The sequence below is a fragment of the Mizuhopecten yessoensis genome, unplaced genomic scaffold (genome assembly GCF_002113885.1).
Source record: "Mizuhopecten yessoensis strain PY_sf001 unplaced genomic scaffold, ASM211388v2 scaffold6163, whole genome shotgun sequence".
In the NCBI taxonomy this organism is placed as follows: domain Eukaryota; kingdom Metazoa; phylum Mollusca; class Bivalvia; order Pectinida; family Pectinidae; genus Mizuhopecten; species Mizuhopecten yessoensis.
Window position 1 is genome coordinate 217,315 of NW_018406412.1, and position 21,915 is coordinate 239,229.

Consider the following 21,915-nt stretch of genomic DNA (forward strand, 5'->3'; position numbering starts at 1 on the left):
TTTTTTTTATGTTTTATGAATAAACACGATGTTTTGGAAATATTTATCAAAAGAAATTTATACTATGTTGCGAATTACAATTTCGAGATAACCTTCTTTTATTTACGAACTTATGTCTTTGATGCTGAAATTGACAACTTTATAAAAATACATTTTCACTGAAATTATGAAATCTGGGTGTCGGAAAGGTGTAAAATTATTCTTCGGAAAAGAAAAAAACAGTAGTTGAGCTAGATAAGAAATTATACGGGGGCAGGCTCCTATGGAGAATTAACATTACTGGAAACAGGCCCTTTGCAATGATTATACAATTTTACCTCTAATTCATTGGCGTGGAAGCAGTGTCAGCTTAACGCTAGTATATTTGATGTTTTTACATTTTTGTGAATCTGTTTAAAATGTTTATATATGTACATGTATCATCAATTCAAACTTGGCTATATTACATTTGATACAATGAGTCCATTCATGATGAATTGAAATCAAGTTTCAGAAACGTTTTCCATAACCGCGCTTTATAGAAAACGTTTGTGAGCAGCAGTGTTTCGTACCGTCAAAATGTTATAGATAAACAGTTCAGTCTCTGCATTGACATTGAAAAGGAGAGATTGTATGTTTTATCTTCCAGGGAAGTAGGTTTTAAGCTTCATCATACACTTTATTCAAATTGTTAAAACAAATGCTGAAAGAGCCATATTGTGGGAACATTCGTGTTTCTATGGCTACCGTTGTTGTCAGGCATCCATCAGAAATCTTTCGGATTACAATTACATTATGACGGAAAAAAATCGAAGAACTTTTAAATGGAAAACAGCTGTTGCCGCTATGAAACCAAACTTATGTATGTTGGTGTCGAATTTGGTTTCATAAGTATTCATTGTGATATTATTTCTGGCCTGTCGACACTATAATACATTTGCCTAGTGTGATGTCTTATTGTGATATACATTTGTATGTAGTTTGCCCTTTATAGTTGACAATTGAATATAGTTTCCTTTGTGTCGCTGTGAAACAATAAATAAAATAGTTCTTTTATGTAGACACTGTGATATATTTCATCCTTGTTGGTGACATTGTGATATATTTCATCCTTGTTTGTTGACACTGTTTAATATTTCATCATTGTTTGTTGACACTGTTTAATATTTCATCATTGTTAGTTGACAATGTGATATATTTCATCCTTGTTTGTTGACACTGTTTAATATTTATCATTGTTTGTTGACACTGTTTAATATTTTATGCTTGTTTGTTGATACTGTGATATATTTCATCCATGTGTGTTGACACTGTGATATATTTCATCCTTGTTTGTTGACACTGTTTAATATTTCATCANAATACTTCATTTATAAACAGATAAGTTAATGTATACATATATATGTTCAACCTATGCATTTTCACAGAAACAAATATTTCCAATAAATAACATCATGCGAGTTTAATGTACCAACAGTCAATTCATCTCTCATTTCATACAAAAATAAATATAATATTTAACAAATTACCACTCTTTTTGAGAAAAAAACACTATGCAATTGCATTCGAGTTACGTCCCTGTTTTCACTACACCTCTAGAAATATAGGAACTGTGCTATAGAATACACTAAAGTAATGCTGATTGGCAATTTAAAGTATGCACCATGCGAGAACTTATGAAAAACATAGAAATATTTAACAACACAAATCTAAATAAAGTATGCGGCATGCGTCATAACAATGATAACATAAGTGTTATTCCTAAATTTTTTTCTATTTGCATGTTTAAGAATTTCTGAAACATTACGGACAATGTTTTTTTTGCTAATGTACATCTGTCTATATACAAAAGATAGATATGTATATATCTTGTTTGGAAGATTGGGAGGTTGATGTGCTTGGTAGATAGATATAAAATTGGTAGATACAAATCTTTGCGAAATAAACATAGCTTTTATGATAAGAATCATTTGAAACTGAAAACAATGTTCGGGAATACGTTGCTTGAAGTTAACACGCAAAAAATGCAATTCGCGTTATATGAGGCAATTCTATTTTATACAACACAAAAGATATTTTACATTCTTAAATAATTGAACATCACCAATCATTTGGCCTAAACAGTATATGGGTAGATTTTAGAATTGTCTTTTTGAAATTTATTTTTTATGCTTTTATGGTTATTTTCTGTAAGTTCTCTGACAAACTCGAGTCATGTACATTAATTGGCAAGTAATTGTTTGACTCGTCACGTGTTTGTGGTCCGTAGTCATCTTGAGCCCTGCGTGTCATTTTGGCTGCACCGAGCCACGTACATCACATCTTTTCGACGTCGACACCATGTGACCACTGTCTTGTTCAGCTTATCACGTTTTTGTGGTCTGTCGCCATCTTGAGCCCTGTGTGTCATTTGTTGGCTGCAACCGAGCCACGGACATCACATCTTTTCGACTTCGACACTATGTGACCACTGTTTTGTCCAGATCATCATATTTTCGTGGTCCGTCGCCATCTTGAGCCCTGCGTGTCATTCTGTGGCTGGGCCGTGCCACGGACATCACATCTTTTTCTACGTCGACACCATGTGGTCACTGTGCTGAAGTCGGTCGGACACTGATCGGGGAGGGACACTAGGAGAATGCCGAATGAAGTCAATATAACCGCAGCAACCTCCATCCCACTGAAGTGTATCCCTCGCCATATGTAGTCGACAACTGTGTAGATAAAATAAATATTATAAACCCAATAAACGGCTTTGTAGCACAGATTTTACTAAGACCTAGAGAGTATCCGAAGGTGAGTAGTTCAACAGTAATCATTACTTAGTGGTTATGATTGAGTAATAAAGTTATTGCATCGGGGATATGCAATACAGTAATGTATAGGCTTCTATTGTACAAAGAGTGATGTGGAGTGAAATTGGTAGTCTTGAGATAAGAGCTAGGACTTGGACTAGGGTTAATTTGAGGTGTAGGTTAAAGTTGTGGATAATTGGTTTTGGGATACCGTTTGCGGCTGGTAAATGAGGTAGTTTGTAAATGAGAATGTTAGTTGGTGATTTAAGAAAGCAGTCGTCGTGACGTCAACAATTGTGTAGTTGAAGCCAGTTGAACTAGTGTTTTTGGAATTAGGCTGTAGTGTTTATAACGTGTTATATCAGTTGAAAGTTAACCGTTTAAGTTGAAGTTAAAGGGCTTGAGGATACGAATGAAAATAGTAGGCATTTGGTTTAATGTTTAAAAAATATTTTTTCACACTAAAAACTTACATGCACTCATGAAGATTCCAAGGAGGAAACCCAAACCTATGAACACGTCATACAACGCCGGTTCGACGTAGTGTAAAAGCATATGCAGGACTGTAAAGAGAAACAACGCCATAAAAACAAGTAATTCATTGTATTAGAATTCAGCAAGTTACTTATTCCATTAACAGGTTACTAACCGTGTCATTATACAATGTTATTGATACATCTGAAGGCCATTTGCTGTAAACAACTATAGAAAGCCACCAGCAAGCATATTCAGCAGGTTAAATACGATGATGATGATGATGATGCTGATGCTGCTGCTGCTGCTGCTGCTGATGCTGATACTGTTACTTGTGTTGTTGATGATGATGATGATGATGATGATGTTGATGATGATGATGATGATGATGATGATGATGATGGTGATTTGGAATCACGAAGACGATGATGATGTTGATGAGTTGTGACATTACTATTTGACGATGCTGTTGTTTTTGATGATGATGATCAGCAAGCTTTGTACGGTATCGGCAGGCTAATTTCTATAGCAGAAAGCTATTTACTATATCAGGAGTACATTGTACCATTATTGCCAGCTATTAATGGTATCAGCAAGTTCATTACTGTATCGGCAGAAGGTAATTTACTGTGTAAAGAGTACCACTGTAGTGAGCTATATACAGTATCAGCCAGTCGACTACTGTACCAGCAGGCTAATGTCTTCAACAGTAGATGCTGTGTTACGCGTTTATAAGGTTTTTGAATACATATCATTGTAACACTGAAATATCTTATTATTTAAGCCTCATTAAATTTACACTACAAATATTAATATTGATATTTCAAAACTATTTACCCAGGAATACAACGTAGTTTGTTTGTCATTTTATATTTAATGAATGCTTGTTTGATAAATTTAGAAAAAAAATGGTGTTTTGTACACTAGAGTAGTACTATAGACAAAATTAAATAGTAATTCTTCATTTGTTATGACGTTTGTTTGGTCAGTGGTGAATCACTGGGATCAGTAAAGCTATAGCTAGCGGTCATACAACAGTCTTGCATAAAGACCTCCGAGATGCACATTTTACACTGCATTAAGGATCCCTGTCCCACTGCACTGCCAGTTTCCCCTTTATACTTTAACCTCCCCTTAACCTCCGTTTGGATATAACTTTAGTCGTTGACATCTTTTACATTGAATGAAATCTACAGAAATTGAACTTTAGAAAAATGAATAGTTTTAGTAGATTTTAATATGTGATGGCGGGTTGCTACCGTCCCAATTCACCGTTTTGGCTTGAAACTTCTGGTTGTCAGAAGCAGATGCCTGTAGCGCTCTTTTATGTCACTAAACTCACCAAAATGCCTTTTGAAGCCTTTGTTAGATATGTATCTGTGAATCTAGACAGTTGTCACTAGTGTTGAACTTCAAATATTAACGCTATAAGCTCAAAAGCTTAGTAGCAACATATAGTAAATGATTTAGTTGTGCGAGTCCTTAACTTCTGTTTGGATATAACTATAGGGCATTCGGGCCGATACGTTTCCGCTGATCACGTGACTCAGTGGACTACATCGATATTATCACAATCTGAAGTTAAGGGTTCGAATCCCGGTCTGGTCCCACTGAGTTTGATTTGACAATCAGAACATTTACGGTGATTATATTTTGTTTATATCATCTACATTATTTTTCATAAAAACCCTGCAAGGTTTTCCTTTTAGAAATGATGTGTCAGGGCTATAGTAGTGCCGAAAAAACAGTTTCCAATACTGTAGGACACGAACTGTTTGTGGGTGATTTCCTTCGTGGTTTGAAGTCATTATGATATCTATTAACAAACAGTACATACTTTATATCATTCAAATTCGTTGAATCTATTTTCGTGGTTCAATGATATCCATGAAAACCACGAATGTTTATACACGACGAAGATTTCGTGTCATTCAGTACTAAGTTAAAGTTTCGACAGTGGCACGAGAATCCTTAAGTCACTCTGACAAGGGGAGGTTATCTGGCGATTTAATAGGGTAAACATGTTTAAAGTGCCGTTAAAGGTAGTGTAGAAGTAGTAAAAAACTCCAAGGGCAGATTTGTCTGAAATATATCGCATGGATATTGAATAAGTCACATCATATAACATTTTCAATTGTGTTATTTGACAAATTATTTTCGGCTCGCTTCTGATAGTAAACGTTCTTCACGGTTGCCTGTTTATTGAGAAGCGTCGTCTGTTTGTGTGAAATATAAGGATGTATCGCTGTTTACCTAATTTGTTGATTGTTTATTCTATTAGTTGTTTTATTTGTAGTGACGTATGTAGGTAACTGTGACGTTTCTCCGACAACCTACGTCATGGATTGTGTACTATTCATGAAAACATGTATACATCTATATATAGTTTTTGTGATACAAAATTCATTTAAAATCTGTGTACTGGTTAAATAAATAGTCATGACACAACAAGTTTCTTAGTAATTCCCTAGTGCCGTCACCTCTTTAGAGTTTCATCAGAGAATGTGGTTATTGACAAGACAACCTACACAGGTTGTCCTGGTTTGTGAGTTTGTTTTGTTGTTCTGAAATGTTTTTATACTAGATTGGGTGACCGCGCTGACAACATGAATATGCTGATTGGGTGGCTGTGCTGACAACGTGAATATGCTGATGGAGTGGCTGTGCTGTATATGCTGATGGAGTGACTGTGTTGTCAATGTGAATATGCTGATGGAGTGGCTGTGCTGTCATTGTGAATATGCTGATGGAGTGGCTGTGCTTTCAATGTGAATATGGAGCGGCTGTGCTGTCAATGTGAATATGCTGATGAAGTGGCTGTGCTGTCAATGTGAATATGCTGATGGAGTGGCTGTGTTGTCAATGTGAATATGCTGTTGGAGTGGCTGTGCTGTCAATGTGAATATGCTGATGGAGTGGCTGTGCTGTCAATGTGAATATGCTGATGGAGTGGCTGTGCTTTCAATGTGAATATGTTGATGGAGTGACTGTGCTGTCAGTATGAATATGATGATGGAGTGGCTGTGTTGTCACTGTGAATATGCTGTGCTGATTGAGTGGCTGTGCTGTCAATGTGAATATGCTGATGGAGTGGCTGTGCTGTCAATGTGAATATGCTGATGGAGTGGCTGTGCTGTCAATGTGAATAGATTGCAGTGCTGTTTGAGAGGTTTCTATGTTGTTTTGAGATGTTGTTGTGCTGCTAGAGATAAAATGCCTTTTTGAAAAGTTGTTACGCTGTTTCAAATCGATGTTTTATACTTTTGAGGGGTTTTAAGCTGATTGAGTGAATGTTATGTTGTTTTGAGATATGATGCCGTTTGAGAGGTATTTAAGCGTTTTGTAGATATGCCGGTGATTGGAGAAGTTGCTATGCATTTTTGAGATATTGTAATGCTGTTTGAAATAATATTTTGCTGCTTTAAGATGTTATTATACTGTTTTCCCCTCTGTTTTCAGGGGTTGCTATGCTGTTTTAGGGGTTGCTATGCTGCTTTAGGGGATGCTATGCTGTTTGAGAGGTTGATATGCTGTTTTGAGAGGTTGTTGTGCTGTTTTGATAGGTTGCTTCGCTGTTTGAGAGGTTGCCATGCTGTTTGAGAGGTTGCTATGCTGTTTGAGAGGTTGCTATGCTGTTTGAGAGGTTGCTATGGCTTTATTGCGAGGTTGCTACATGTATGACTTTATTGAGAGGATGATATACTGTTTGAGAGGTTGCTATGCTGTTTGAGAGGTTGCTATGGCTTTATTGAGAGGTTACTAGGCTGTTTGAGAGGTTACTATGACTTTATTGAGATGCTGCTATGCTGCTTTAGAAGGTCAGACCAGGATTACAAACCCGGACCTTCGATGATTTTACTGTCCCTCTAACAAACTTGAACTTCATGGTCATTGGTTGTACCCTGGCCAAGTCACGCTAGATATATCTAAAACGAAACTAAAGGGGGTTTACATATACTAAACATTAGCTGGTGATTTGTCTGCAGTGGAACAGGAATCCTTAAAGAATTATGTACAAACAATGTCACGGTTGCTTTAATGATGAGAGATAATCCATTCACATCACTCCCACACGTACCACAGACAGAGATGGATGACCCTGTGATGTAACCCCAGGGAATTATCTCGTATGTGATCAGTTCTGTCTTCGTCAAACATAAAGTTAGCAGCACTGGCCAAATACATAATACGTTCCCAACACCTGTTAACGAAAAAAAACAAATATGATTGATAAGAACCAGAATCAACTACATTTCATCACATTATGTAATGTGTTTTACCCAATGAATATACCTCGTCATGTTTTTTTGCGTATTAACCCATGTAATATGACCTATCAGCCATGTGATTGGTTGTAATTTTCAAATGTGACGTCACTCCTAGAACAAGTACATGGCGTCACAGACTCATATTACGCACTGGAGTCAAAATGGCGGCTTTTTACAACGTTGCATGACAATTGTCGTTTTACACGAATAAATGCCACAAATCTTGATTATGTGATAAAAAGGGTCTTACACTCGTTTTCATACATATGGAACTTATGAAACGCGTCACAAGTTTAAAATTCTCAGACTCATTTCATAAATTTCATATAAAATGAAAATTCAAGTAAGATCCTATCTATACATATTGATAAACATCTTATTAACATAGGAATAAACAAATTGTATTTGTTGTTGACAAATGCTACACATTTGTTATTTGTCCTCTGATACGGCTAAAACTAACATACAATGTGTAGTCTGAGGTAAGCGTCCTCTATAGCGGCAATAACCAACCCACAGTATATCATCTTAGGTAAGCGTCCTCTCTAGCGGTCATAACCAACCTACACTGTGTCATCTGGGGTAAGCGTTCTTCACTAGCGGCAATAACCAACCTACACTGCGTCTTCCTAGGTAAGCGTCCTCTGCAACGGTCATAACCAACCTACACTGTGTCATCTAAACCGTAAGTGTCCTCTGTAACGGTCATAACCAACCTACATTGTGTCATCTTAGGTAAGCGTCATAACCAACCTACACTGTGTCATCTAAACGGTTAGCGTCCTCTGTAACGGTCATAACCAACCTACACCGTGTCATCTAAACCGTAAGTGTCCTCTGTAACGTTCATAACCAACCTACACTGTGTCATCCTAGGTAAGCGTCCTCGGTAACGGTCATAACCAACCTACACTGTGTCTTCATAGGTAAGCGTCCTCTGTAACGGTTATAACCAACCTACACTGTGTCATCCTAGGTTAGCGTCCTCTGTAAGGGTCATAACCACCCTACACTGTGTCATCTAAACGGTTAGCGTTCTCTTTAACGGTCACAACTAGCCCACAATGTGTCATGTAAACAGTCAGCGTCCTTTGTAGCGCTGATTACCGATTAACACTGTGTTATCTTAGGTAAGATTGTCTGAAGCGGCCATAACCAACCTAACTGTGTCATCTTAAAAAACTGAAATGAAATGAAAAATGACACTGTAAACGTTGAAACTTACAGAGGGAGGTTGTTAAATAGCGGCTGTTGTTATCGTGCGAGTTTACTTACCGATGAGACTTGTGAAAAAGGAAATTTGACCGTAGTCAGGACTTCCAAGAAACTTCTTATATAAAACCTATCAAAAAAGAAAAAGAGAACAGTGGTAAGTTAACAGTGAGAAATGGTAAATACTTTTTGGTATTGCTATATACATTCTCCAATTCCTGTTTTGTTTCTTGTTTTTTTGTTTTTGTGTTTGTTGTTGTTTTACAATTATCTGTTTTGTCGAGATATGAATGTATTTTATATAGAAAATATCATTTTTTACATTCCACTCAGCCGTTTCTGACCTTATAATGGAAATATGGGAACAGATGTAATAAGGATTTAAAGCTAATGACTGCCGACCTAGACATGCTTTTATAGGTGTCAATATTTACCAAAAATTCTAATTATTGATCATGCAATAGTTCGTTTGTACACATGTCATATTTTTGCACATTAACCCAGGCCATGTAATATGACCCATCAGCCCTGTGATTTGGTTTTAAGTTTCAATTATAACAATTGTGACGTCACGCCTAGGACAGGTACATGTCGCCACAGACTTAGTACTGGATTAAAATGGCGGCTTTTTACATTTCTATGTTGCATGAAATTTGTCGTTTTACACGAATGAATGCCACAAATCTTGATGTTGTGATAGAAAATATCTTACATTCGTTTTCATTTCATATGGAATTGATGGAACTCGTCACGAATTTTTCATTTTAGCTAAAGTTCTTACACTCGTTTCATAAATCTCATATGAAATGGAAAATCATGTAAGATCCTACATGTATGTTAAGTTGTACGCATGACCTACCTTAAACACGGACATGGTAGCGGAGGCCGCAGCAGACAAAATTACACCCCACATCGAAGTAGATCCGAAACCGCCTGCGTACGCAGAAAGCACCATACCGGATATTGCGAAGATCATAGCTAAAATCTAAACAAAACACAAGAGTCTGTTAAGAGCAGTTGTTTAAGAAAATACCGATAACCGTGTCCATTTCATATTTTTGGAAAGGTATAAACTATTGGCCTAGACTGCTTCGATCAAACTGAACATAATTTCACGATTGCAAACATAAGCATATTGTTAAATCCGAAATAAAATTGATTAAATGACATTTTCCACCCTAATCTGCAGTTGAAACATACATTCGATGGCGTCATATTTGGTAAAGGCCGAAAAAGGAGGACGATATTATAGATTTGGGGACACTAACAACAGTAAGAAAAACAGAACGAATCAGTGGCATAAAAACAGGGAAACACGTCATAAACCGATGACGTAAACAACAAAAATAATAAACGAGAACCAATGACGCAAACACCAAAAAAAGACAGAAAGAGCAGATGACATAAACAACAGAAAAACCTACAAGAGACGAAAACGGAAACAACAGAAAAGACAACAAGAGTGTTGAGGTAAACAACAGGTAAGACGGCAAAAGACGATAACGTAAACAACAGGTAAGACGGCAAGAGACGATAACTTAAACAACAGGTAAGACGGCAAGAGACGATAACGTAAACAACATGTAAGATGGCAAGAGACGATAACTTAAACAACAGGTAAGACGGCAAGAGACGATAACGTAAACAACATGTAAGATGGCAAGAGACGATAACTTAAACAACAGGTAAGACGGCAAGAGACGATAACCTAAACAACATGTAAGACGGCAAGAGACGATAACGTAAACAACAGGAAAGACGGCAAGAGACGATAACGTAAACAACAGGTAAGACGGCAAGAGACGACAGCGTAAACAACAGGTAAGACGGCAAGAGACGATAACGTAAACAACAGGTAAGACGGCAGGAGACAATAACGTAATCAACAGGTAAGACGGCAAGAGACGATAACGTAAACAACAGGTAAGACGGCAAGAGCCCCTGACGTAAAGGCGACAAAAGTCGTTGACGTAAACAACAGAAAAGATAGCAAGAACCGATCAGACAACAACAATAACAGGACAAGGAATAAATGAAGACCCAATTTCGTTTTGTTATTTGAAAGACAATACCATATATATTAACTCATATTACAGCAACAAAAACTGAAAACAAGCGAACACAGCATTAATTTATTATACTAAAGTCATAAAAAGAAAGATTGTGCGAGACAAAAAAACATCATTAAACAAAAGGTTTTTTAATCGTCACAGCATGCATGTGACAGGTATAACAAAAGAGCAAATATATAAAATAACAATAGGGATCCAGGAGGCAGGAAACACTCAGAGCAGAACAATGTGGACATTCGAAACATCATTGATTGTTTATGTCTCCTAGGCAGATCAAACAAACGACATTAATTAATTATACAGGCGACCCCACACGGAAGCTGTTTTGTTTTCTTTCATCCTCTCGTTTGTATCCATTTCAATTGTGTCCGTACATGACAAAGTGAACCAGACCTTCGGGTTTGAAGGCCTGTGTATGTATCGAATAGTTATACTACAAACGTACCTATTTTAGCGTACTTCAATATAAGCCTTTTATGGAATTTTAACGGATAAGCGCGTTAAAGAATTGGCGCATTCACAAAATTTACGATTTTTAACAATAAACGGGAGCTTCAACCGCGGAGTCATAATTAAGCGCGATATATAACGCGTGAAAATATGAGTCCCGCAAAAATATGTACGCTTAAATAATTGTTTCTATTTTTACGGGAAGTAAACTCACCCTGATAGCTACGAATTTATCGAACAGTACGATCCAGGACAGCAGATACACAAAACTGTGATATGTGGAATAAAGGGCTGCAACGCCAGTCGGTGAAAGGAGCTTCGGGTCAAGCGCCCGGATGTAGGTGTACTGTATTAGGCTCCAAAGGATACAAAACAAGGCCGAAAATCCGATATATTGTCGGATGTGTTGCTCTCCGTCGGTGTAGTAAAGTCGTACATGACATCTGATAAAATAATAAAAATCAACATGTAGACGATATAGCTTTATGATGCAGTGTAATTAATTTTTGGCATTCTGTATCGATTACTATAGCAACGGTTGAATCACCTGTGTTCATCTGTCAATATAGAAAGTGGTCTGTCTGTCTGTCTGTCTCTGTCTCTCTCTCTCTGTTTGTCTGTCTCTCTCTCTCTCTCTGTCTGTCTCTCTGTCTCTCTGTCTCTGTCTTTTTGTGTAAAATTGGTAATGTTGTCATGTACACTGTATAAAATATTTCTGGGAGAAGGCTTCTAAACTTGGTATAACTTGTGCCGAATCCAGTTGCAAATCTGCAATAAGATGAATCAATCACAAAAGAACGTTGTAGCCTCTGCTGATAGATTTCGTAGTTCCTGAGGTTTACCGTAGCGTCGGTGGCTGCAGTGATCGCGTTTGAGAAGTTGCACGGTTCAAATAATATATACAACTTACTAATTGATTTGAAATTAACCATTACTCTAAATTGTTAAACTCATAAATTCATAGTTTTTATGCACTTCCCTTCTGTTACAACAGTATTTAAGACTACTTTGATATCCAACTTCTTTTTGGCCCCTAGCATTACCGATGTTGGGTAGAAGGCCGAGGCAGTTGTATGATGCGGTGTAATTAACTTCGGAATACCGTATCGACTAATACATTTTAATGGTGCAATCACCTGGAGGTGTATATTACGTTTATTTTATGTAATGTTTCAGAAAACACATACGTCTGATATTATAACAACTTCATACTGTATCATATAATGTTTCGCCATGTTTAAAATGTACAAAATGTATGACCTCTTGTTTCGCACATGTACGACTGAGTGAAAAATTGAAAAAATTGAAAATCTTAATATTGTAGTTATTATTTTTCTTTTAAGAAATCTTAATAAATCTCTGTAATTGACGAGAAGACTACATTAAACTTCTGTTCTCTGATAGTGATTCAGGTATTCGTTCTGTGAACCAAACAATTACTTTAGAATACATACTTACCGTATCACCTTTATTGAAAAAAAAAATCGGTTTTAAAAGCCGCTATGGTAATTTGAAGATATGATAACATTTAGAATGGGACGCGGATTTAGTAGTTTTAAAAAAAATATTTTTTATTACAATTTACATGAACATTTAAAATGCCTGAATATAAGCAAAAATGAATATTTATCCTTCACGTTAAATATACTGGTAGCTAAGGAAACGTTTTAGATAACGTCTAAAATTTCGTGTTGGTTAAATGAAATGTTTGAGTATCTCGAAATTTGAGATAACGTGTGAGTTCATGTCAAACAAAGTAACGAAAAGTTAAAAAAAGAAAGTAGTTAATTTGGCCCGAATTCCCTTAAATGATTTTCCTTCATTTAAGCATTGAACTGCTTTTAATTGGAATTAGTTTTGCCTATGAACGCCAACTGAAAGCAGATCAATACTTGTATTTACCATTTCTGGAATCAGTTCATCTCATTGAAAATTGAATAACACTTATTACTTTTTAGCATTTAGTTCAAATAATGTATGTATCGTGTATGCTTGTTTAATCAATAGAACAGCCATCGCCCAGGGAGGGTCAGTGGTATCTAACATAACAAATATGACGTCATAATAATGATGGCGTCAACAATCGGTCCATGGCATTCATAGCCTGGATGAATGCCAACTGAATTTGGAAGGGTTATATAGTGGCAATGCTAAACGATTGCAAATAGATCTGATACATATGTCACAGGGATGTTTCTAGTCTAGTACACTTGTCCTGTTAGGGTAAGTCCCTACGTATATTGTCTGTGTTCTGTCCGATAAGTGTTCGTTACTCTTCGTAACTTGACGTGTATGTCCATATTTGGTGTGTTACCTGTCCCCTAGTGTCGGTGTTTGTCCATATTTGGTGATGTCTTGAGTACGTGTCCAGGTGTAACATGTGAAAAGGTCGTGCGTTGAGAGAGTGAGTTTGGAATAAAACCAACTAGGACCTATACAATTGCGGAATCGCGCAGAGACAGCCGGAGCTACATATATTCAACATTATACGTACTGGACGTCCACCGGAGTCCGGACGTGGACCATATAACTCTATATTGACACTGACACGACTTGATACTCGATGAAGGTAATTATCCATGTATATATTCAAAGTTACTGTTATGTTGAATTTATTATGGGAAAATAACTAATTAAATTGTAGCTTGTATTTTTTACCAAGGCAGTCATCTTGTACTTTTCAGGTTTTTTCCCCCTTACACTTATTTCTTCTTGGGGTAATAAAACAAGGTACAGATGATTGAACGAATTCGGCCTCTTTTATTGCTGTGACACATATCTATCGTTTATTTTCACAGTAATACAGTTAAAATTCAATAAGCAATATTTATACGTCAACGGCAGGAAAAAAGTCTAAACAATGTTGCGAAACATTTGCAGTTTCGTCACGTGGACACTCACGCCCTTTGCGTAAATAACATTCCGACACGTGGACCACTTATCCTTTTTGGAGTATTACGCGTAAACGTTAAATTTTTGTAGCACGAAATCACCTAAAGGACATGCAATATAGACGTATTTTTATATGTATGAGCCGATTTGCCAATGAAATTCTTCAAATAAATAATTCCTCTCCAGTTAATGTTGTGATACTGTAGCATTTGCGATCGATTTCGCTGGGCTCTGTAATCTGATTTTATTTAAAGTTTTGTCATTAATATTAGATCTAGACCATATTGATTAAATATATAAACTAAGACTTCTTCGTGCAATTCATAGATTAAAGTAGGAATAACTGGACTTGTAATAAAGTAGGACTACGTTCTCAAGTATCGACTAAAGCATGGGCATACATGTGAGCCTTCGGATACAGCTGCTGTGTTGCTATACGAACGCGCTTATCTTTCACTAAATGATAAGTCTTCTGTGAAGGAGATATAAAAATGAGGCGAGTTTGAGAAAGAACACACGAACTAGAAACGGACACGCTTGGCTATAACCAACAATGTACCAAGTTTATAGGCTCAAAGATATAAATTACTAGACTGTTGTTTGAACTTTGAAATACGTTGTTGAGTACCGGGCGCAATGCTTAATATTCTAGCAACATCAAAATTTCATTTTATGTTGTTAATGTGTAGCTATTTTTAACATATGTACTTAATTAATATTGATAAATAGAAATCGGTGGAACTGTTGTTACACAACAAGAGAACATCCCTGGAAATATCTAACCAATGGAATACGGAAATAGAGCTACGGCTTCTTGTGTTACACTTTGTGCTCAAACATAACAACTACTGTATTCCATTCTGGTAATCCCAAGGGTTACGCTTGTAAAAACTAGAAAATGTCTGTGAGACATAAATGTCCCCGCCGCCATGTGAAATTCGAATCCGTGAAAGAATGAAGATGCTAAGTGTTAACATTGAATCGGGACGGGACGCGACGGGACGGGACGGACATGGGCAACACTATTTGCCCCCCACCCCCCCTCCCTCCCTATTTTATGGCGGGGCATACAAAATCACCAAATAGGAGCAAAATGAAACCCAACTTCAAAGTCGGTCAATTTTACCGAGATGCAGCCTCGCGATTCGTTTGATGTACAATAAACCTCGAACTAGCCACAGGGCCTTCAATTTTGTCATGAAAATTCCAGGAAAATATTGGTTGTAATTTTACAATTATCCTCCTTACCTCAATTCCTGGAGTGGCTTGGTCTGTCTCTTCTTGTATACAAACTTAACGGCCACATATATAGGGTAAAACAGTATCAGCCAACCTGTCGTTATGAACGTCACTAGAAAGGGAGCCTCGAACTGACCAGGAATGTATGTTTCCCGCGCAAACTGAGTACCAACCGTCCAAAAGCACGCGACAGCGACCATCAGTAGAGCGCTGTAGAGGATATTTTTTAGCCTTGTAGAAGCGTCAATTGTCGTAGGATTCGTGGCACTCTCGGAAGTCTCTGTAAAAACATCATAAGCAGGGAATTGTCTTAACGCATCAAAAAAACAATACAAACACACAAAACAAGAACACGCCTCATCCTTTTGTACAAATACGATAAACCTCATCCCCGTTGTCCCCAGAAGACGACACGTTAACAACCTCAGCTACATGCCCTTTTACTCATCCAAAAAACCCCGAGAGGTTAACAAAGTGTCAATAAAACCATACTTCGTTTATCAGAGTTATCGATGTGAGGACGTGACGTTACTTGGATTCGAAATAGACAGGGGGGATTTTATCAACCTTCACTGTAGCGCTTTGTGGCAGGATCACTGTACCTCTGCCCCTGAAATCCGTGAAAAGAGATATTGAGACCTCGGCCATTTTTGTAAAGCCGCGAAAATTAGAGACTTCAAAAAACAGCAACACATACCTGCACTTGTGCTCATTATAGCCGAGTACCCGTTGATCACGATGCCCTGGTACTACACATGAGGCACACCTGTAATACAGTAAACGAAATAGTTATCATAACATTGTAAGAATGTGATAAACGCCTTAGGTGGCACGGTGGTCTAATGGTATGACGCGTCACGTCACGGCACTGTGTTGTATCTTTGAGCAAGATACTTTACTCCGCTTGTGCCATTCTACTCAGTTGTAATGAGTACGTGGTTGGGCAGTGCTAGACAAGTTGAATTAGCTGTGAGCGCCGACATGGCAGCACCGACTGTATGCTCCCCAGGGAGCTGTGAAAGATATTGGCTGGTTGCAAAGGCCCTATATTGTATAACCACGGATAATTAATTGTGAACCGCATTGAGAAGATCTACAAACTAGGTTGTGATAAAGCGATGAATAAGAACCTCGAATCATTAGTATAATTACGTTGTTATTATTACGACAGAAATAACAAGATGCATATTTATCTAAAGCGAGTGTTTATTCACGAATGTATCTTTCTGACATACCAACTTTCAATTACTGGCGTCCTTCAGTGAGAAAAAATATCAATTGATTTTTGGAATCAATAATGATATGAATCAAACTGTTTTTCTCAAAAAATACCTACACGTTCCAAGTATTCAGCTACTGTAATCGTTCACTTCGATTTAAAATGATATTAACTTTTTGTAGTTTCTTTTTACTTGTTCTTCAAATGTCAAATCTCTACTGATCTACTTCATATGCTTTTTGTATGGTTGTTGTTGTACATGTAATAATCGAATAAAATATTGTTTAAACTAATGTCATAACTAATATTCAACCATTGTCTGTTTTTACGTAAAACACCTACCAATGGTGGATTTCCATATGATTTGTTTTCCGAGTTTCGAGTTAAATTGACTCGAAACTCGAACAATTTACTCGAAACTCGAAAAAAATTGACTCGAAACGCGACAATATTGACTCGAGCCTCGAAAAAGCGACTTGAAACTTAAAAATATTAACTCGAAACTCGAAAAGCTGTTGGGTAGTTATAGTACAATATACTTCATGTTTATCCTGATTTCATCTCAAGTACAAATCTTGCATTTGATATAAACATTTGTTTTTAATCTAAAATTGATCAAAACACGTATCTATAGTTGTTTCTCAAGAGAATAAGGGTGACATTCTTATTCTTCACGGTAATAAATTGCATGTGAATGCCTGGATCTTGCGTGTATGCATGCACAATCTAGAATTCCCAATTTATTTCTAGGTCCTACGTGGGTTAGACAGTGTGAATGAATTCCTGATTTAATAAAACACATTTTAGACATTGGCGTCCTTGTGAACTATACATAATCCCTTCACAGGTACTCGTGTGTCACTCCGAAAACACAAAATAAATCAATTTGATGATGAATCGTTTAAATGAATGGTGAAAGTGCCTTGGATACAGCAATAAAATAAACGTTGATTTCGTAACAGCAAAAATAATTCTGGTAAATCAATACGTGAATGTTAATCCGTTTCGATTGTGGAATTCTTCACGATCTTTCAGATTAAATGGTACGTAATTAGCACATAAGTTTCGTAAACATTCATCGAAGGCAAATTTAATTGCAAACAAATCGATCGATTGCGTCTTTTTTTAAACGAAAAAGCAAACAAGTATCAAAATCATATTTAAAAGATAACCGGAGGCACGGTAGCCTAGTGGTAGGACGCCGGGCTCATGACCGAAGTGTTGTGGGTTCGAGCCACGACACTATGTTGTATCTTTGAACTGCGCTTATTCCAGTCTACTCAGCTGTTAATGAGTACGTGGTTGGACAGTGCTAGAACTGTTGTATGATAGCTGTGAGCGCCGAAATGGCAGCACCGGCTGTACGCTCCCCAGGGAGTTGAGAACGATATTGGTTGGTTGCAAAGGCCCTATAACCACGGAGTATAATTTGTGGACCGCTTTGAGATGACCTACGAACTAGGTTGTCATAAAGGGAGCCTGAAGTTGGTTCCTAGTTCCGTTTAAGATACACGGAACTGGGAACCAGACATTAGTTCCGTTTAAGATAAACGGAACTGGGAACCAGATCCTAGTTCCGTTTAAAAACTGAAATAACACCATCAATGGAACTTGGACAACATACTTATTCTGTTTCGATAAAAAACAAAATCATGACCAGCCTCTGATAATCCACTAGGAACTCCAGTTACGTTTTCTCCATGTGTGTTATGTAAGCATGCATGTGTGTATGTGTGTCGGAGACGAGGTTTGCTGGTCTGCGTACCTACTTGTGATATAGCGCGGATCTGATGCCGACTTTATAGTGCTATCTCACTGCAATACTGAGCATCACATCGACCGAACGTTGTAAAAGTTTACACAGTTGACTAGGTTATTATTTATTTATTTTGATTTATTTGTTTATTGTTTTTTAGGACAGTAATGTAACGGATCCCTTTCCCATCGCCAAAATAGGCAACTATGTTACCGGCTACTCCGGTTTCCTCCCACATTGAGACCCCCTGCACGCTAACATCCGGGCCATCAAGAGTGATTAATATAGGTTGTAAAAAATTGTTTCACAATTGTTGTAAATTAAATAAAGTTCATATTTTAAATGTCTATATATATCAGAAAGCTAGCAGTTCTGATATATACATTGTCGTCGTTTTTCAAATTTTGCAGACGCACTCTTTACCNCCAAAGGGCAGACAACTCTTTTACAGTCAACTTTGATCTGATATGAAGACCTTTAACATAAACAAAAACAGGTGAAGACACTTTCCTTTTCACAGAGATACAAACAGGTGAATACACACGATGCTTCTCACAGTGATATACAATACTCATCATAAAGTCGGCATCAGATCTGTGCTATCACAAGGAGGCAATTACAACAACATACCCTGTCTCCAGGCCAGATACATAAATCACAAACATGGAGGTACATGTACGTCCTTAATTGCCCTTAGCTCTTATTATGACGTTTAACAAAATAAAATCAAAACCAAGCAAAAAGATTATAGGTAAATACGGAATGTTTCCTTAAAACATAGCGACAGGTCCATGCATGTAACGTGAGACCTCTCGCGGAGATTATAACAGATGTGAATACATAGAAAATGTACCGCGTACAGAGATTATCAACAGGTCAGTACAATATCACAATATTAACACGATTGATATTTTTTTCATATTATTCCCGACAAGAGTTTGGCTAGAATTGCATTATGTGTCCACCGTTAAAAACCTTTATTGGCGCGTGATTGCGTCATCGGTTAATTTATTTTTTCTCAAGTTGATAAATCCAGGTATTAACCTCAGTCAAAGACTATAATTAAATATTAATAATATGATAATACAATGATGATACATGTTATAATCAATGCACTTTGATTTGTAACAGGTGAAAACTAATCCATTTTGACGTCACAGAGAACACTATGACAACGTTAATGTGCGCAGAAAAGACTCGTTGTGGTTCATGGGGTTTTACCTGTCTTCATATTCACAAAATGGAGAAATACTTATCGTTTTGTTTTAGAATNTACACAGACTATAGCAGGTAGGCAAAAGTACAGTCGTTACAATATGTTTATACATCTCTCAGACTCTTTTAGTTTTTATAAGATGTATTATACAGGATTGAGCTAAGATAGTGCATGACCCACTCTTAAATCGGTCTTTTACAGATTATCCATATTAAATTGACACAAATTCCTGTTCAATATTACTTACGATATTTTGTCTGATTGAATTTGCATTATAAATAACAAATTATTGTTATTTGAAAACAGCTTTTGCCCGACGATGCATTTCCATATGTATTCGAAAAAGAAGAAGATATTCAATGATATAAAAAGTCAAGCGAGCATTTCATTTAAATGACATTCAAATCATTCTTAGAATGCTTATATCTTCTTGTGGGTCCATGAATTGTACATGTACCTGATGCATATTTGATTTGCACACTATAAATGATTATTTTTGGTATGTAGATAATGTTTGAGCAATATATGAATTAAACTATTTTCGTTTGCTTGTTTGCAGTGTATAAATGAGTGCAAAATGAAAACGAAAAGCATTCGATGACTGAATTGTTTATCATAAGTCAAATCGCTTGTCAATAGCCTCTGTCTTAAGCTAAATTAATTTCCATAATACGCCCGTTTAAATAACACACATGGCATTTTATCGGCCACACCTGCTGTTTCCGTGTATACCTAATATAATCCCAATAACTGGGTGCTGACAGATTGTTACCAGAAATCGATAATTTCCTATTTTATATTTATACAATCATTTAATACCGCCATAATGAGTCATAACGGTTGTGTACTTATGCATCATGATACATAATATTATAAACACATTACATATCCCTTAACGTTATCTCAGTAAACTTACCTAATCACCTCCCTCCCTCAGCTTCTCTGCGAAAAGATTCATTACATGGTAGTAGGTACACTTAACAACGAGGATAGCGCAATGGTCGACTGGAACGGCATCCGTTAGCCTGGTGGATAGGAGTAGGCAGTAGCCTAATTAGTGTTCACGATTCAGCCATTGCCTATTGTCATTGGTACCGTATACACACGCTCGGGTTTTACCTGTAGTGTCCAGGAAACGTATTAAAACACAACTCCCGCCATATACGACGTCCATGGAGGTCAGCGTATTGATGTCGTCTGCAACTGATATTCGTCTGCTTACGAGTCAAATACAGCTCGTACACCAGAAACATTGAAACAGTTCGCCTTGTCACTGTAGCATTGACAGTTTAACAAGGAAATTGTTCCTTTATGACCTAGTCAACATTGTTATTGATATCCATTTCCATAACGTCATATTAACGTATAGAAATGACTCTAAGGACGAAATAAATCATTAAAATGGTGGATATCTTTTAATAAGTAATCAATATGGTTGTAATTGGCAACATGTGCCAGCTAACAAATCTGGAAGCATTCTTGCATAAGTTGGCACCGGAAATGACGTGCGACAGCATTAACACTGTATTAAGTGAAATACTATTCATCAACGTGAATCGACAAAATGTGATGATGTTGTTAATTTACCTGCATCTGTGACAGGTTTCATTACACACGGGAGGCCATTTAATTTACCTGCATCTGTGACAGGTTTCATTACACATGGGAGGCCATTCAGTGTTATTGTGTGCTCACAAAACGTGATACCCAGTTATGATAGAGGTGGTACATAATGTTTTACCCAGTTATGATAGAGGTGGAACATAATGTTGTCCCCAGTTATTATAGAGGTGGTTCATAATGTTGTACCCAGCTATGATAGAGGTGGTACAGAATGTTGTACCCAGTTATGATAGGAGGTGGTACATAATGTTTTAACCAGTTATGATAGGAGGTGGTACATTATGTTTTACCAAGTTATGATAGAGGTGATACATAATGTTGTAGCCAGTTATGATAGAGGCGGTACATAATGTTGTACCCAGTTATGATAGAGGTGGTACATTATGTTGTACCCTGTTATGATAGAGGTGGTACATAATGTTGTACCCAGTTATGATAGAGGGGGTACATAATGTTTTACCCAGTTATGATAGAGATGGTACATAATGTTTTACCCAGTTATGCTAGAGGGGGTACATAATGTTTTACCCAGTTATGATAGCGGTGGTACATAATGTTGTACCCAGTTATGATAGAGGTGGGACATAATGTTTTACCCAGTTATGATAGAGGTGGTACATTATGCTTTACCCAGTTATGATAGAGGTGGTACAGAATGTTGTACCCAGTTATGATAGAGGTGGTACATTATGTTTTACCAAGTTATGATAGAGGTGGTAC

The 21,915-nt window shown here is 37.0% G+C and overlaps 1 protein-coding gene across 1 annotated transcript; it reads right to left on the minus strand.

Moving 5' to 3' along the window:
• Positions 1–1,365: 1,365 nt before the first annotated feature.
• On the minus strand, positions 1,366–20,802 carry LOC110451677 (putative thiamine transporter SLC35F3). Its single transcript, XM_021499818.1, has 9 exons — positions 20,489–20,802; positions 16,079–16,147; positions 15,391–15,661; positions 11,465–11,693; positions 9,588–9,713; positions 8,792–8,858; positions 7,327–7,449; positions 3,248–3,337; positions 1,366–2,693 (listed from the first exon to the last, which is right to left on the minus strand). Exons 2-9 carry the CDS (start codon positions 16,092–16,094, stop codon positions 2,467–2,469), a joined length of 1,149 nt encoding a protein of 382 aa, XP_021355493.1. The 5' UTR covers positions 16,095–16,147; positions 20,489–20,802; the 3' UTR covers positions 1,366–2,466.
• Between the last annotated feature and the right edge of the window lie 1,113 nt (positions 20,803–21,915).

What these genes read in the sequence shown, in the direction of transcription:
- LOC110451677 (XM_021499818.1), bottom strand. An exon ending in ATAAATTCGTAGCTATCAGG is followed by an intron (nt 9,714 to 11,464) that starts GTGAGTTTACTT and finishes TGTTTTGTTTAG; the next exon opens with ATTTTAGCTATGATCTTCGC. An exon ending in TGGAATCTTCATGAGTGCAT is followed by an intron (nt 2,694 to 3,247) that starts GTAAGTTTTTAG and finishes TTATCTACACAG; the next exon opens with TTGTCGACTACATATGGCGA.